The sequence below is a fragment of the Protopterus annectens genome, chromosome 8.part1 (genome assembly GCF_019279795.1).
Source record: "Protopterus annectens isolate FY-2018-M chromosome 8.part1, PAN1.0, whole genome shotgun sequence".
NCBI lineage: Eukaryota > Metazoa > Chordata > Ceratodontiformes > Protopteridae > Protopterus > Protopterus annectens.
This window is the reverse complement of record NC_056742.1, coordinates 174,294,361-174,312,942: the sequence shown is the minus strand read 5'-3', so window position 1 is coordinate 174,312,942 and position 18,582 is coordinate 174,294,361. Positions and strand designations below refer to the sequence as shown.

General features: G+C 35.6%; 1 protein-coding gene across 1 annotated transcript in view; it reads left to right on the top strand.

Moving 5' to 3' along the window:
• The first annotated feature begins 17,848 nt into the window (after positions 1-17,848).
• The window catches only part of CLEC3A (C-type lectin domain family 3 member A), a 52,818-nt gene continuing 52,084 nt past the window's right edge, over positions 17,849-18,582 (top strand). Inside the window, exon 1 of the mRNA XM_044081808.1 lies at positions 17,849-18,026. Within this exon, the coding sequence (XP_043937743.1) occupies positions 17,909-18,026 (118 nt within the window). The 5' untranslated portion in view covers positions 17,849-17,908. The remainder of the gene's footprint in view (positions 18,027-18,582) is intronic.

The window sequence follows — 18,582 nt, the reverse complement described above, 5'->3', positions numbered from 1 at the left end:
ACATCACAAACTAGGTATACCAAAGAAACTCCAGTTAAATCCACAAGGCACACTGGAACACACACCAAGAAATCTCCAAAGGAACTCCAGGCAAGAGCAGAACTGAAGTCAAACTTGTTAAGCAACAATTTATTTCCACAAAGCTTTTCATTCAACTGATAGCAGAACTTCTTCAGACAAACAGAGCAAACAACACCACACCCATATATACATCTCCCTTTACAAACACATGTTAAAACTAATTAACATTTAAAGGGACTATACCATAAATAACAAGACTGCAAGTTAAAAATAAAAAACTTTTATACATGATCAATCAATATTACCCACTAAATAAAAACCAACATCCTCAAATGCTGGACATGTAAAAATCCTACTTAGACTAATATAAAATAAACCTAATCCAGTAAAAAATCAAACAATCATGAAATGTTACCCAACGTTCACATTTCAAGATTTATAAAAACATGCTGTTAATATAATGCTTGCTTAAATCTCATACGAACATGTAGACAAATGGAAATAAGTACACGCCAATATATGTGCAACTACCATCAACACAAACATCAGATGGCCATTGCTCCATCTCAGTAGACTTCTTAATTTCAGTATCAGTATTCAGTATTTCAGATCCTTTCCTTTGTTGAAGAAGGTGAGGTTTTGAAGAACATGTTCACCAAGAGAGGTTACCCTGAGTCAATGATTTTGGAAATAAGAGAGGAGGTACAAAACAAAAGAAGAATGGGAGTTTACAAACCTATTTTGACAGGGCAAACCATGATGTCTAGTACTGGCTACACTAACACAGGCTCCCTTTCTGTTGTTTCCATTAATGAAAATAATGTGGAGGATAATGGGTTGAGTTTTACGATGAGATTTATTACCCCTTACAGTATAGAGGCAGATTTAATAAAGTGTATCCTGGTGAGAAACTAGGGTTTGTTCAGTTTTGATTCTGACATAATAAGTAAATTGGGTGACAGACTTTACGTCACTTACAGAAAAGGTTATAATTTAAAGAGTATCATGGAGATGAATAGTGGAATGTGTCACCGGATTGATGGGACTTTCAAGTGTGAGGCATGCAGTTGTTGCAGGCACTTGGCAACTGGGGCCAGTTTTTCAGTTGCTAACAAAACTTACAGGATAAAGGGAAGATATGCATGCTCTTCGAGGTCTGTAGTTTACCTTGCTACCTGTCAGCTTTGTCCCGCAATTTATGTGGGCAAGACTGACAGGAAGTTGAAAGAAAGGATCTATGAGCATGTATACAGCATAAGGAAGGCTAGGTTAGAGAATGCCCTGGCCAAACAATGTAGTGAGAATTCCACTCACTCTTTTGTGTTTAGGGTTTTAAATCAAATTACATCAGATGTAAAAGGGGGCCCTTACCAGTTACTGTTAGAGAGACAGGAATTGATTTGGCAGCTGAGGTTGAATTCTTACAGAGCTCCGGGTCTTAATGACAAGGTTTCTCTTTCGTGCATACTGAAATTAAGAAGTCTACTGAGATAGAGCAATGGCCATCTGATGTTTGTGTTGATGGTAGTTGCACATATATTGATGTGTACTTATTTCCATTTGTCTACATGTTTGTATGAGATTTAAGCAAGCATTATATTAACAGCATGTTTTTATAAATCTTGAAATGTGAACGTTGGGGTAACATTTCATGATTGTTTGATTTTTTACTGGATTAGGTTTATTTTATATTAGTCTAAGTAGGATTTTTACATGTCCAGCATTTGAGGATGTTGGTTTTTATTTAGTGGGTAATATTTGATTGATCATGTATAAAAGTTTTTTTTTATTTTTAACTTGCAGTCTTGTTATTTATTGTATAGTCCCTTTAAATGTTAATTAGTTTTAACATGTGTTTGTAAAGGGAGATGTATATATGGGTGTGGTGTTGTTTGCTCTGTTTGTCTGAAGAAGTTCGGCTATCAGTTGAACGAAAAGCTTTGGGGAAATAAATTGTTAAGTGTAGAAAAACGACCAAAAACCAAGAAAAAAATCCAAAACAGCCTAGTAGAAGGCAGGAAACACACCAGCAAAGGTTCCACTGTTTAATTCCACCAAGTAAGACACGAACATAAAAAAAAAATAAATTGTTGCTTAACAAGTTTGACTTCAGTTCTGCTCTTGCCTAGAGTTCCTTTGGAGATTTCTTGGTGTGTGTTCCAGTGTGCCTTGTGGATTTAAATGTGTACATCAGCCTGAATTCATGCACAAGGTTGAGCTGCACCATATTGATTCACTAATAGCCAAGTTATATGGCAAATTTATTAGGATACCACGGACATCAAAAAGTGAAAAAAAAAAGATTATAAATTAATTAATAGTTATTAATAGGCAAATTAACTGTTGCTGTCATAATGTTCTAAAGGTCAGTTGCAATGCATTTTGAACTATATTGTCCATTTAATTATAACATTTCATGACTGGTTAATTATGGTGAAGTGCTTGCAAGTTGTTTGACATGTGGTGCTGTTCCTTGAAATTGTAATAAGTTAACAGTACATTATTGCAGATGTTTTGTATTATCCATACTGCTAAAATCTGATTATTGCAGTTGAGAGTGTGCACGGTGCAGAAGACAGAAATGCAGATGAATAGTGAAAGCGTTCTACTACTGTCAGTGAGGGAAGAATACCTGGCAATGGCAGATAGTACTGCATTTTGAATTTGGTGTAATCACTTTCATCAGTACTGGATAAGCTCAAGTTATATACTATGAAATCACAGTTCTGCTTGCTCATTTATTTATTTTTGTTGGTGGAAGGAATAGCAGGCCAGTGGTTTATAGTTTAACTGCTGATGTCATCCAGACAGTACAGTGGCAGGTACCTGACTGCAGCCCTTTTATTTTTTTTCTGTCTTTTTGTTTTTCTTGTGTACTACAGATGGTGAATAAGGGATCCAGGCATACAAATGACAACTTTAGCCATGAGGACAACTGTGTACTCATGGCAGTACTTAGGGCAATAGTAAACTTCTTTTTGGTAAAGGGTGGCCCAGATAAGCTGAGAGGCGCAGTGGAGCCAAGTAGTTGTTGAAATCATGAAGCTGGAGACAGAAACAGATCTCTGGCACAGTGCAAGAAAAGAGCAAATAATATGGTAGGACATGCTAGAAGCAAAGCCAGACAGAATGCAATTTTAAGGACTACAACCGGGAGGGGGGGGGTCTGAATATTATTAAGTTAACAGCAGATAATGAATATCTTCTGTCCATCCATGGGATGAGTTTGATACATGATGCACATGGAATAATTTGAGGTGGTGTGGACACTATTCCTTCAAAGCATAGTCTGCAGCAGCATTTGCATTCATCAGCTGCTGAAGGTGGGTTTAAAGTATACACCTTTTAAATGTTTAAAATTGAATGGTGACAAACAGTGCTGTAATAAAACAAGTCACAATTCATTATTATTAGGCCAGCCTTATACATCAGTTGCTAATGAAAATTAATGCAGACTTCAAGGTAAGTGTCCCAATCCCTCTTTGTAAGGATTCTTTATAATACATTGCTGCATTGCTATTAATGTATTGTAATGATTTCTTTTACAGATTCATCATCAGAAACAAACATTTCAACTGTACCAATAAATACGGATGAAATCAGCAGTACAATGAGTGTTGCTGCTGCTGATGGTGATGATAATGTAGTTGTATTTATGGGGCCAACTGAAGGATGTGGCAGGTAGCCTTCCAGTGTATTGGCGGGTTCCTTCACCTCACAACATGTTAGTAACTTTATAGAAAGTGATGCTGCATCAACAAAGTCAAACACAGCCTGACAATCCACTCACACTTGTACACCAGGAACAAACCTGCACGTCTACACCAGTGTCTCCACATGCAAAAGAACAGTCTGAGAATGAAGGCAGGCAGTGTGAGTCCATATTTCCAACACTGACAACATTTCAAAGAGGTGCCAGGTGAAGAAATTATTTTGAAATACCTCAGGAAACATGTAAAGCATTGGCTACACAACAGGAATTGAGCTGTGACATAGCTATGGCTCAAACCAGTGCAACAAAGAGCCAGCTAGAAATAGTGAAAGTCCTACAGGGTATGTGTGAAGATTTCAAACAGTACTTTGAATTGGCAGAGAGCAGGAATAATGCCATGGTTTCACTGGTGTGAAGCCTGGTGGCACACCAGGCATCAGTTGCAGCCTCCATTCATAGACTGGTTCAGACACACCAGAGCCAAGCTGGAGTCGGTTTTACCAGGGGAAGGGGATGGGGTACTATCTGGACATGTGGAGCAGAAATCGCATGATACTAACACTGTCTCTCAAGACAGTAATGTCAGCAGTCACAGTGAGAAATCACAGCACATTTCTTACAGGCCATGTCAATGGCCACCTACATCTAGGAGAACCTCACATTCCACTTCAAGGTCACTGTCATGCAGCACTGACAGGTCACCTTCCTTCTATAGATCACACCATTGCACCAACTCATCATATAGTTCTCATGGTAACCCATCCTCCAGATCAGTTGTACCATCACCAGCCGTATCAATAGGAACTGTGTATGACTCATTTGATCTGGAGCAACTGTGACTTATATTCATTGATAAATATGTCTGTGTACTAGAAATAAGGTTTAATTTGGGATTGGGGGTGGCTATATATGTGAAGTTTTTCCCTTTCCAGCTATTGCTTTCACCATATTCTGAAACAGCAATATTGTAAATTTGCATTTAAATGCAATTGTATTGTGGGGAGGGGAGAAGCCTATGTACATTTGATAACATAACTTAACAGTGGGCCAAAATTCAGTGATGCATGCATTACCATTCCACATGCTTACAGGTTACATAAGAAATCACAATAGCAATGAGCAGACATTTCCAAGTCCACTACATCATACAGAAATGAAAGACTGAAATAATCATCATGCCATATACACTTAACTGCTGCCAGTACACCTTCATCACTGCACAACTAAATAAATACTGAAATAATTAAACAAAACAGTTATTAAATACAGCATATGCAACTGTTGACTTATTTAATGATTTGCTGCCTTTTAGTATCACTGATCAGGAATCACTGAGCACTCAGGCAAACAGCTTGTAATAAAAACAATTGTTTTAAGATGAGAGAGGATGTCAGATGAACAGTGACAGTAGATCATGCATCACAAGCATAGCCCACATGTATCACTGTATGTATCAATTATACTCTATGTGTTTAAAAAAATAAAATAAAAAGAACACTAACCCAAATGTCCTGGTCAACAGTTCTGGACTAGATGCTGCCTCTTAAATTGTGCAGCCGCATGCCAAGCACAAGTCTGCCACATGGAATTCCTTACTACTGCTGCCAGTTGGTCATCATTTGTCAAAGTGGGACTAGAGCTAGGAGCTTTAATGACAGTATGGGTCATTTCACTATCAGACTGGTGCATGATTATCTTATGCAGAATGCAACAGGCAGTAAACATCCTACAACTGGTAGATGCTCATACTGAAGGGCACCCCCAGACTCATCCAGACACCTGAAATGGCTTTTCAGAAGGCCAAACACCCTCTCAATCACAGTACAGATCTGGGACAGGGATGTGTTATATTTATCCTGTGAAGCTCCAGATGGATTTCTAACCAGAGTCATGAGCCATGACTCCATTCCGTAGCCAACATCCCCTTACAAAAAAAAAAAAACAGAGTAAGAAAGAGGGGAGTCAAAATAAGAAAATTAAGATTAATATACAGCAATTACATTTAGCATGAATAACTACTTACTCAAGAAAAAGAACAAAATATGTTCAACTTATCCAACAACAAGACCACTGGGCATCCTACAATACAGGATGAGGCAGTACAATGAGCTAGTGTGCCAGATATGGGAATCATATGCACTGCCAGGATGCTGGACAGAGACACTGGTGATGCATCCCCATATATCACACACTGCCTGGTAGTTGATTGAATGGAAGCCCTTCCTATTGTGGTACTGCTCACCCTGTGGACCAGGAGGGGCCCTAACTGCAGCATGGGTGCAACCTATTGTACCAACTTCCTCAGGGAAATTTGCCATCCCATAAAAGGCAGGCAGAGTAAGAACTTATGTCAGAAGTGACACCAGGAAATACATACTCTAATCCATATGTGTCAAGTGTACATCCAGGAACTCCTTCAATATCCTCGAGGCAGAAGCCTGTGATACCCTGAGGTGCCCTCAGACTATCCCTGGAAGCTCACTGTAGCCAGTATAGTGAGGAATAGACATAGTTTTGTGACCACAGGAATAGGAAGTCCACAAATTTCTTCAGTGTTCCTATGTGGGTGAAACATGCCCACTGTGACCCTTATAATGTCCCTGTCCACTAAAAGCATATCAGGGATTTATTGATTATCAGAGTTATAATGAGTAATCCATTGTTTATATTTTCACCTTCTTGGTGGGCAAGCACCGCTGGACACAAGTGGTTTTGGTCTGGCCAAGCCAAGCAGCTCTGACCTAGAAATAGCAAAGCTTACCACAAGAGATAGTGTTTTTGAAATTGCATATCTGATACATTTGATGAGGCTTCCCTTTTTATAGCACATCTGTGACAATCGGTGGAAAGCAGGAAAAACTGACTATGAATTACAAATGGTGTAAAATAGTCTTAATTAGCATACAAGCATTTATGTCACTTCTCACTGTCATCTCATTATCTGCTCATTTTGCATAACTACTTTTGAGAACACCACAAATTAGCATAAATGACCTCCATGAATCTTGTCTTTGCATTAATGACTATGAATACTGGCCACAAATTGTTCAACAAAAGAAAATTGTTTCTAAATGTATGCTTCTGCAGGAAATCCACATGTTATATAAACATGTTTGCAAGTTATTATTGTTGCAATTTACTCAAAGAACAAGCTGGGTATTTCTGTACTAGTCAAATAAGCAACTCATATTCAAATTACTACTACTGGTTTTGTTCCAGCAGGGAAATGTTGATGTCTAATTTCCAAGGTTCCATAGTTAAATAAACCAGTATATCTGCTGTCCTTTATTGTGTCTCTTATGGGTAACTATTTACTTAAAATAATTTCAAAATTATTAAGAAATTATAGATGAGGATTTGAACATTGTTCTTGGTTAGTTTATGAACAGGAAGGATAAGGCTGAAGTTTCTAACCTTAACACCGCAAATATTTATTACATTTGAATTAAGCTCTTTCTTAAACAGATCCTTTCAGAACGTTCTGCCCCAATAGACCTGAATTTACTTTCTAATTGTGTATCCATATATCTTAATCTGAATTAACTTATTTTTTTTATCCAGTTCTCTTGCTTAACTTATAGTGGATTGTAAAACTGAAACTAGATTCTTTTCATATTATTCAAAGGTATTGACAAATTAATATGAATAGTTTTATAACATTATCAAAAAGTGTATAATTTGTTATTTAATTCTAAACTATTCCCTATCCTTCAAACAGTGGAAGTTTTCAGTAAGAGTTTGGTTGACTTAAAAAAACAAATTGTTCACTTTTCAACTTAAAATACTATACAGTGGGTGTCATTTAAATCTGAGATAAGTCGATTATTAATAAGCCAAGCCTCACATTTAAACAATGAAGAATCAAAGGAAGGGTGAACTCATGGATATCAAGCTTATGGAAAATACATTGATTTCAAACAATACTCAGGACATTCTACTTCAAATTAAAAATAAAAGTTGGACATAATACCTCAATAAACACCCAGCTGTCATAGAAGCACAGATGCCTGCAAATTACACTGAATGGGCTCAAATAGAATTAAAATTTAGAGCCAATATTATCCATATTAAAAAAATATATATATATATATATATATATATATATATATATATCCACATGATAAAACTATGTGTCCCTATTTGGGTCAAACATGCCCATTTTGACCCTTATAATGTCCCTGTCCACTCAAAATGTATCAATGATTTACTGATTATCAGAGTTATGAGTAATCCTTTACTTACATTTTCGCCTTCTTGGTGGGCAAGCACCACTGGGCACATGTGGTTTTGGTCTGGCCAAGACAAGCAATTCTGACCTAGAAATATAAATCACTTTAAAATATACTGATATTATTTTCAAATGCTTTGTTGATTTATTTAGAAATCCTGATTAAGTTTTAATGGTTCTAATGCTGACTAAAGTAATACTTTCCTCTGGATTTGTCAGTTATTTCTCCTTAATTTTATTCCTACTTAGATGCCCTTTCAAAATAGTGAAATGTTGCATACTGTAAGATATATGAAGAAAATTAAGGTGCAGGTGTACACTACAGTGTGTATTTAATGTCAAAATTAGTAAAAATGTTTGTAAGTTTATTCAGCTATATACAAAGTAGTTGGGTTTCTAATTTGTATTAAAAACTAACAAAGTAAAATAGAGATCCATTAAAACCAAACAACTAATAATAGCCTTAATGAATTTAGACATTACAATATATGCAGCTGTTATAGAAAACAGGTTTAAGAAAGTCATATTTTTAACTGTGTCTCACTGAAAATATTTTTACAGATCTTTCAGGTGTGTGGTCAAACAATTGCACTAGAATATCTAATATTTTAATGATCAAAACAGTAATCATTTTTCTCTCACTTTTGATGAAACTAAGGCATTTCATCATCCTTAACTTTATATTAACATCTTGAAATATTTTTGATTTTCCATATCCATTTAATAAATCACTTTGTATTCTTACTGTTAATTCTTATATGTTTCTGTATATTAACCAAGTTTACTCTACCACTATTTCAATATGCAATGTATTAGGCAAGGTTGCCCTAATTTCCAATTATTTAACCAGTATTTAGAATTTTTAGTATTGGGAATATTTTCACAATTTGTATGCCATTAATATACCTTACAACATCTCTGCAGCTGATTATAAATAACTTTTATCACTGTAGTGAAATTTTAGATATTACTGCAGTTTTCATCTGTGTCCAATTATATGTTGAACTTAAACAGATTAAATTTACTCCCCCACATGCATTCCTATTCTTCATTAAATCTACTGGGTCTACCTGACATAAAAGTAGTTATCATTCTAAATATCTAGGCATAATTTATCCACATGGTTATATGAACCATAATCAAAATACTATTGTAAGAATCCAGTATACTTTCCACAAAGACTTAGATAAAATACGTGAAATTCTTTTTACTGTGAATAAATCATTATCAAAATGAATCTGTTTTGCCTTTTTTTGTTAACTGAATGTATCAATGTGTACAATCTAAAATCTTTAAGGATATACACAATGAACTATTAAAATGTATATGATTGCAAAATCTGTCAGACTACCATACTATAAACTGTCAGCCCCTAATGTTTCATGTGGATTCAAATTGCAAAATTGATATTGGTATTGTTCACTTACCGAGACAGCCAAATTGTGTGCAAAATATCACCCTCCAAATGGAAAAATAGTCCTCTGGTTACCAATTTGGCATAATGAGTTTGTGCAAATCAGTTATAACTCTATAGTTTTACCTTTTTTACCCTTAATATTTTAAGAAGCTTTAAAGTCCTCAAAGTTCTTGAGTAAATTATTTTTAACATAAAAAGAGCTTGATTTAAAATATATATTGTAATTTTACAGTTATGTCAACCAACATTGATTAATTTCTATTTTTTAAACTCTAAAGGACCTTAATTTAAAATCTATATTAAAGTTTTGTCAACCAGTACTAAATGAGCATTATATTCTCACTGATGTTATTCTGATAAGTTTGCACAGTTTATCCCTCTTAAATTAATTAGTTGCAGCTGACATTTATTTTAAGCATTTTTTTCTTCCACTGTCAAAAATCATGATGCTTTTCATTTTCTTAATGGCTATGCCTGTATCAGCAACAAATATTGTCTGGACCTCTTTGATTTTGATAAACAGTTTTCATAAATATAAGATAAGATAAAGTTTCATTAAAACAAACATGAATCTCAACTAAACCTATTTCTAATACCTATTCAATGATTTCAAATTAAGTATAATCACTGTGTATTCTATTCGTCCTGCTAGGTTAAACTGGATAGCAACTTATATAACACTAAAGTGTGGAGAAGTCTAAGGTCCATGTTTTTAGCCTTTATCCTATTCAAGGAAGCAGTAATGCTCAACAGAGTAGGGATTACAGAGTAATAATGAACTGTTCAAAGTTATTGTGAGGCCTGGTATCACAAGTAGAGTACCTCTACAGCACTGAAAGTTCCATCGTTTCACTTGTAATATCCACCTTGTTTAGCACTACTGTGCTTACAAAATGAGCAACTGTATAGATTAATATTGTTTTTATTATTTAAGCAAAACATCTGTTCATTAGATGTAAAATAGTTTCTCCATTTGAGCATAATATTGATTATACGTCTTACATTATTGGCTTAGTCTTATCTGCTGATAGCAGTACACTAAGATAGGGAACTATAAATTGATGCACAAGCAGTCACCATACAAGCATTAACCCATTTCAGAGCTAAGTTAAATCCTACTGTTAAGAAATAAAAGTTTTTTCTACTAGTGTAAGGGGCTACCTTTAAGGAATTAGTCAATAAATGCCTGAACCCAAAGGACTGATAAAAACCTGCTGCAGGTCAACCACAGATCTTATGATCTATTTTGTCATACAGACCAAAGTCTGCACTCAAGCAATATATAAAGCAAATGACAATGAGTTCATGTACAAAATATAAGCTTCCATTAACTGAAGATGAAAAACATGACTGAAGAATGGATACACTATGTGTATCATTGAAAAAAATGTGCAGAAACATAAAGAATAAACCATTTTTCACCTATTATGAAACCATGCAAGAAAATAACTGCTACTGTGAGGGTATCACCAATCTTCCATACAGGCAAAAATGTGTTGTGCAAACTTTACTGCAGTACTGATGACCCTAACCTCGATTCCCAGTGCATGAACACATACACACACACACACACACACACACACACACACACACACACACACACACACACACACGCATACACACATACACACAAACATACATAGCATTATAAACAGCATTTATAAACATCTTTGCAGACTGACTAGAGAATGGAGCAATGCTATACAAAAACAAATACAGTTAAAACTATCCTGGACAAAAATTAAAAATGTATTTTTTATAGAAAGAGCAATGAACAAAGTCAAAGCATTATGACAAGGCCTTGAGTCACTTATGATAGTGATAGCAAAAATATTGGCATGGCAAAACTTTTTTTAATGGCGTAAGGATTATATGCTATAAATATCTACTCTCATTTTTCACTGGGTCCTCCTTGTACACTAGTTTACCCATTTGAAATGTTCAGTGTTCAATGAGATTTTATTACTTTATAAGTCCAATTTCTAAAAAACTACATTAAGATTATTTAATATCTAACTTGATCCAGCAAAATTAAGGCTAATTGTATCTACACAGTTCATTAAATTGCTTATCTTATGGTCATTAGATGTTTATATTCTGCATATTTTGTTAAACCTCACAGTTAATAATCTCTGAAATTTTATAAATGGAAAGCATATTTTTTTAAGTCACCACTATGAAATGAATCTGATAGCAAGCCATTTTGAATTGCTGAGATGTTAATATGAAGAGAAAACATTTCTCATTTTGTGTCTGACCACTGCATTGGTCAAATGTTTTATCACCAGATAATAGACAGACTGAAATAAATTAACATATTTGCTATTAATATGCCTAGGTACTTAAGAGCACTGAAACTTAAAAATTTGAACACAAGTTTTTAGATTCTCTGAAGTCTTAGAAAATATTGTAAATATTGGAGGAGCATTACACCACAGGTATTAGTATTTTATCTGAGTATTCAAAACTTGCTAAACAACCAAAATGGCAGAAAGACAGCTTCAAAACAACAGCTTCAATAACAGGCTTTTACCATGGTTGTTTAGCAAGTTTTGAATACTCAGATGAAATACTAATACCTTCTTCCAATATTTACATTGTTTAATTCACTTCTTTTTCTGGGTTTGTCTTAGAAAATATAGTATTAAACTATTATGCAGTAAGGGCTCTTTTTGTTTCTCTTGTGTGTAGTTAATATTTTAGCAATATAAGGATTTGGCTTTTTATTTTATCTTTTCCTTATTATGATTGTAATCATTTTTAGTTACTACATTATTAGAATTTACAGTTATCTCTTCCTGTTATAGTGGATGACTATGTTAATATCTGAAGGAATTACTACATCCATCATTTACATTTCTTTTGTAAAATGTTGTTTCAAATGAGTATTATCTGTTTATATTGGTTTTAACACTGCAATGAAAAGATGATCAACAACAAAAAGCAATAAGACTTAGTTGTATTAGTTTACAATGAAGTGGTGAAGGAAGTGTGTGTGTGTGTGTGTGTGTGTGTGTGTGTGTGTGTGTGTGTGTGTGTGTGTGTGTGTGTGTGTGTGTGTGTGTGTGTGTGTGTGTTTGTGAGTGCAGCTATTTGCTTGTGTTTTTGTATGAGCAGAGGATAACACTTATCTTCATATTTTCAGGAAAAAAGTCATTCTGCCTTGCTCAGCTAATGACTGAACTCATATACCCTAGCTCTATGACAGTCATAATTCATCTCTTCCATCATTAGGTCTCTTGACAGAAAACAAAGCCCCCTTTCCAATGTACCCTGTCCTAAATATCTTGCCCAACACATAAGGACCCAACAGTCCCTTACTATAAAATTACAAGATTAAGCTTCCTAAGTGACTAGATACTCTAAATGGTCTATAACTTTATTCCATCTCATGCAGGCTTCTGTATGGTGACCTTTGCTTTGTTTCACATACCATGAAAAAAACAGTATATGTTATGTCTTCCACTTTCAAAGGAATGGTAATACTAAAAAGCCCTAGTCTAATGGTATCAGTCTTCATTTTAGCATAAATCTGACCTGCTGTTTTTATACAACTCTAATCTATCTTATCCTCTGTCCACAGACAAGACTCTCCTTACATAACAAACAATGCAATACGTTAACCACCTTTAAAACAAGGCTTGACAACTGCACAGATCTTCATAAATTCATTCCTAGGGCACATAATAAGGCTTGATTGGAGCAGCTTACTTATGTAACACTTTACTGGATTACACAATCTATCTAGTAATTGCCTATGAACCTATAAACCTATCTCCAGCAATAAGGCATATTAGGAGTAATAGTACATGCAAATAATGAGGTGCTGGGAAAAAATAAACAACTGTCAAATCTTTTTCTACTACAAATAATGTTGTAGTGGGTATCACATTCTAAATGTAAATTGGAAATGTAACAATTATAACTGTATATTATCTGACAATGAGTTTCTAATCAATTACCTTTCTGAATACTTCTGCAGTTGAATACTTTAGGATTCCCCTGTTTTCAGGGCCAGGTTTTTAAGGAATAAGTCATGTGTCAGACAAAGGGTGGAGTAGATGACTGAGGAGAGACTCCAGGATGCAGCTAATGGCTAACTGTTGCTGTGAGGAGTGCAAAAAGAATCACTAGTGAAGGCACCATAGATGAGGAAAAGGACCCTGCTTTGGCAATTAATTTAAATCATGTCCATAATAAATGTCTGACAAAAGGGAGAATAGAAATGATAGAACTGACATGGTGGCAGCTTGTTGAAAGTGTATTAGAAATAATTAAGAAGTGGAATGTGCAATATGGGACAGGAATACCATAAGCTTTTGGCAGATGGTTCAAATAAATCTGAAATCAAACATGTTGGAATGTCTGATGATGGTCATAGGATGACAACACATGTATAAAGATGGAAGAAAATATTGCCTGTCGATGTTGTATATTTGTTGGGAGGATCATTCTCAAAATGATAATTGTGTAAGATACTGAGGTAGTTTTCACTAAAGAAAATTATTAATATTCACTGGGGGGTGAGGTCAGAAGTATAGCAGAAAAATACAAATGAGAGATAAGATGTTTTTCATGACAAATGAGAAAGCACAACAAATTTTATGAAAATACATTATAAGAGTGACAAATTATAAAAAGTAAGTGATGACAAAATGTGAAAATATGCTTAATAATGCTGCCTTCCAAAAAAGATATGGATAAAATACTATGCCACCCAAACTTAAATTAGGTTAGGAATTATTTACTCAGTTTATGTCATTGGCAGTTTATTTGTTCTGTATGTATATACTTTTCTAGCCTGTTTTGTAAGTTCTGTTTTCTACAGTTTACAATATCAGCATTAAGCAATAAGCAGCCTGAACTGCAATCAAAAGTGACATATCTGTCATCTAACAATCTGGCATTTTACTAGTCCATCTGAGCCCCTTGACCACCTATCCCTTGTGGATAGCATCTCTTAGCTTGGGTGTCATGGAGACTGCTTTTCAATAGATTTGTCAAGCAGGCATTTTTTTCTGTTATCCTTATTTAGAGTTTTGCATTGTCCAACACATAAAGATGCACTAAGCTTGTCTTCCATATCAGTGCAAGGTTTCCATCCCTTGATTATTATCCTGTTCTCTGGCATGCAGCAAGCTCAAACCCTTTCTGCTCAACTGGTCCCCCAGGCAGGTAAGAGACCAGGTAGCTTTTCTCAGGACATTCTTGTCTTCCATATCCTGCTCTCCTGGCTTCTATAGGTCTTTTCTCTGTGAAGACCTTACAATTTTCCTACCTTATGTAATGTTTTTGAGGCTGGTGCACCCCCTCACTTTCGGCTGGCACATGGTGTTTTCTCTTTTCTCAGTAATCAGAGTAAACTCTTTCAAGGTTCACCACAACAAGGCCAGTCTGTGTCTGCTGGTCAGTGGTGCCAGTCAGCAGCAAGGCTACACATGTGTCCTGTTTCCCAGGCATGTCCCAGAGTTCCATCTATAGTCTCCCACCTGTTCTCACTGTCTTCTGTTTAATGCTCATTGACTTAGTGTCCATCTAGTCACACCTGATTGGGACATCAAAGACTAACTACAGGTCACTAGTCCATACTAGTATAATAGTCACATCTTGAGCTAGTGGCCATATTTGTTTATTGTTTGTTAGCCAAGTAGTCTCACTGGGCAAATTTTCATAGTAGTAGAAAATGCCACCTCTTTTTAGGGGAGACCCAAGGTAGAACTTTTCAGCTTTTCATTAGATGTGATGAGATCTTTTATATCCATTTGAACTACCACCAACTCAAGCACATAGGATCTTAGTTTAATGTCTCATCCAAAGGATGATGCACTCAGGACTGCAGCTCCCACCCCCAACTCTGCATAACAGTATCAGCATTCTAATCACCTGAGGTGGTAATGTAATCCACAGCCTTCTGATCTTCTAGCACCAAAACGTTATGGGTTGCGTGACCACTTCAGGTGACAGTACCCACAGCCTTCTGATTTTCTAAAAGTGAGTGTGCTACGTTTTCCACCACTGACACTGACATGATTATCCAAGATCTGGCATGGGGTACACATTGATCCTGGAATATCCTGAGCTTTCCCCCTGCAGAGGTCAATCCCACCCTCTCTAGGGGACCTTCAGAATCCTTGTTATAGTAAACTGCTTTCCTTCAATTCTGTTGGTCCTCAGAGCAGGCTATGCTGAGTAGTTGACAGTTGTTTCCCATCATGCTGGCATAGCTCTTGACATTTTAGCATAAGAACCATGGGCAAAGTGAAAAATAATAGGGGGCAAAGGCCTAAAAATCAGAAAAGTGATTTAAATATTGATCTTAAATTTTTAGAGAGCTACTACAATAACAGGTTTTGCAATAGCATGTGTTTTCTGAAGGGTATGAAGCCTAAGACTCAAATGTTTATCATTATTTAGAAAGTGTAATCCTCAATGATTTTCCAAAAAGTCAGACATTTTATGAAGAATACACCAAAAAATATACACGAAAATCAGGGACATTCCATGAAATCAGGGGCAGTTGGCTATGCATGCTAGTCCTTTCCAAGTTCACTTGATTTTTATCAGGATTTCTTCACCAGAATCCAACACATAGCTTGTGAGGGAATTCTCAGCTGACCATCCTGGGACCATGTGCACTCTGGCAATGACCTACTCTGCATCAGTCGTGGAAAGTCTCCATTTTGAGCAGCCATCCACCTCCGTCTGAAAATCCTGTCGAGGGACATCACTAGGCAACATGTGCTCTCTTTCCAGAGACCCTTTGTGGAACACACCATTTCTACCACACACACACATTTTCTTCAAAGGACCATTTCCTTCCACTCCACACAGTGACTGGTTATGTATGAACTGGCACAGTGACTTTTCCTGGTATATCCATTTGGTGGATCCATATTAGGGTAAGAAGTGTATCATTGGTCAGCATTGATTTTTGATTTGCTTGCTTCATATTTCTTGATAAAGTTTGAATCATCAGATTGCACCAACCATCAGCTGTTCTTGATGTTGGTTCCTTTTTTTCTCCATCCTTTTCAATCCCTCCTAAAACTGGTTATTTGAAGAAAAAAGTAGTGGATCACATCTAATAAAAAAAAAGACAATCATTAATAATTTTAGACTTTTTTTACTTCAGAAAATGCATGTTAACCTGCCAACTTTTCAAGTTAATAGTGCTAATATTTTGAAAAGTGTCCCTGATTTTGAGCATTTGTCCTGATTATTTCAGGATTCTGTTCCTGAAACTAGAAGTAAATGGTGGATGGCCATGTAACAAAAAAAAAAAGAAAAGAAAACACTTCTATTGGCCTGAAGATATCCACAGTCCATAAGTAAAAGCATTAACATTTCTCAAGAAAGGTTTGTAAGTTACAGTCTCAATGAAGATCTGCAGCTATTCTGATTAAAACAACCTTAGAACCAGTAACCTCTTAGTGTTTATTTTTTTTTATTAGCATGATAGTTGACTTCACAGATTAAGATGTCTGCTAGTAAATGCCAAAGACTGGAACAAATATTTTAATAATATTACCAGATCTGAGACAAGTCTGTGCAAGCATGTCCTGTCTTGTCTTCTGATTTTCCTTGCAATCATTTTGAAATTATGCTGCAAAATATAAGCCACTTAATACATAATGCTGTTTATTTAGTATATTAATGTCTGCTAACTTTAAGCATGAAGTTTCTAGACACTGTTGTAAAACTTGAATTCTACAGCTGTTTGACATGACAAGAAAAACAGCATGTCATGCTAGGAAATACAACTGGAGTTACTAACGTAAGTTTCTGTGCCCATGTTCACTTTTAGAATACAATGAAATCAGAACTTGTACTTTATGGTACTTGATTTTGCATTCATCTCTTCCACAATCACATTTTACAAGCAGAAAGAGAAATGCAAAGGCTATTATGTTGTTATTTCCCAAAACACTAGGAATGATCCTAAATCCTGACATTTCTAAGTAAAATGCTTAATTTCCCCTCCCCTCCAAAACCTGCTTTCTGGAAGTCCAAACAGCTTACTGATGCATTTCAGCCAGTTCCCTGATTTTCACATTTTTCTGAATAAAAATCACAATAAGGAGTGAAAGCATGCCTTAGAATGAACTAGATGAAAGCAAGTTGTTCAGTTTATTTATTTATGTATTATGTATTTGCTTTACATTATATATTTTATATTGCTGTTAGGGACAGTGTGATTACAAATTGTTTTGCATGTTCAAGCTGCTATAAATCTTAGGAGATAAATACCAATATATTTTTAAACATAGACTTGAAGGCATGCCTGTGAAAATGGAAATGGGAAATTAATATGAATGGAAGTGTTATGCTGTGGATGGAAACAGAAGATAGACTGTGCTTCAGACAGATGAGGCATTTAACTCACTTGGTAACTTAGGTGGCCAGACAGCCAATAAGAGTCTATCTATAAAACTGCCCCCTGTTACCGCTGTTTAGGTATGACTGCAGACAGAGCTTTTATGCTACACTACTCAGTGCCCTCAGATATCCATAAGGACTATCGGCAAACAACATGGCATTAAACCGGGTGATCATTTTTGTCTTTGCGTTACTAGTATTATTACTGGACGAAACTGAAGGGCAGTCAGCAAGATCAAAACCTGACCGAAACAAAGTGAAACATGTCAGAGGTAAATTGTGAACTCTCTTTCAAATAAATTCTCCCTTAATGTGAGTTTTGTTGGCAAAATAAAATTGTTATTTTAAGCCTAGAAATCCAGAGTTAGGATAAAAGACAAACCTGTCACAAGAAAATATCTGTTTAGACATAAATAGAGTCTGTTCATATCTTATGGTACACAAACGTCAATATTTACTAAATGTTTATCTGTGCTACAGTACTATTAAACTACCCTTAAATGGACAAAAGCAGTATAATTTAATGATCTGTAATTCCACATAGGGAACTAAGTGCCTTCAAGTAACAGCAAACGTAATATGTTGCCATTGATTACTTAAGCTAACATAGAATTCCATTTTGAGATGATTGATATTTTATATAGCATGTACTTTTAACTGTTCTCTGTTGTTTAAGCAGCTGTATTAGCCTTAAAGTTGCATTGTTTATTGCAACACACACACACACACACACACACACACACACACACACACACACACGCACACACGCACACATACGCACACACACACACAAACACACACACACACACACACACACACACACACACA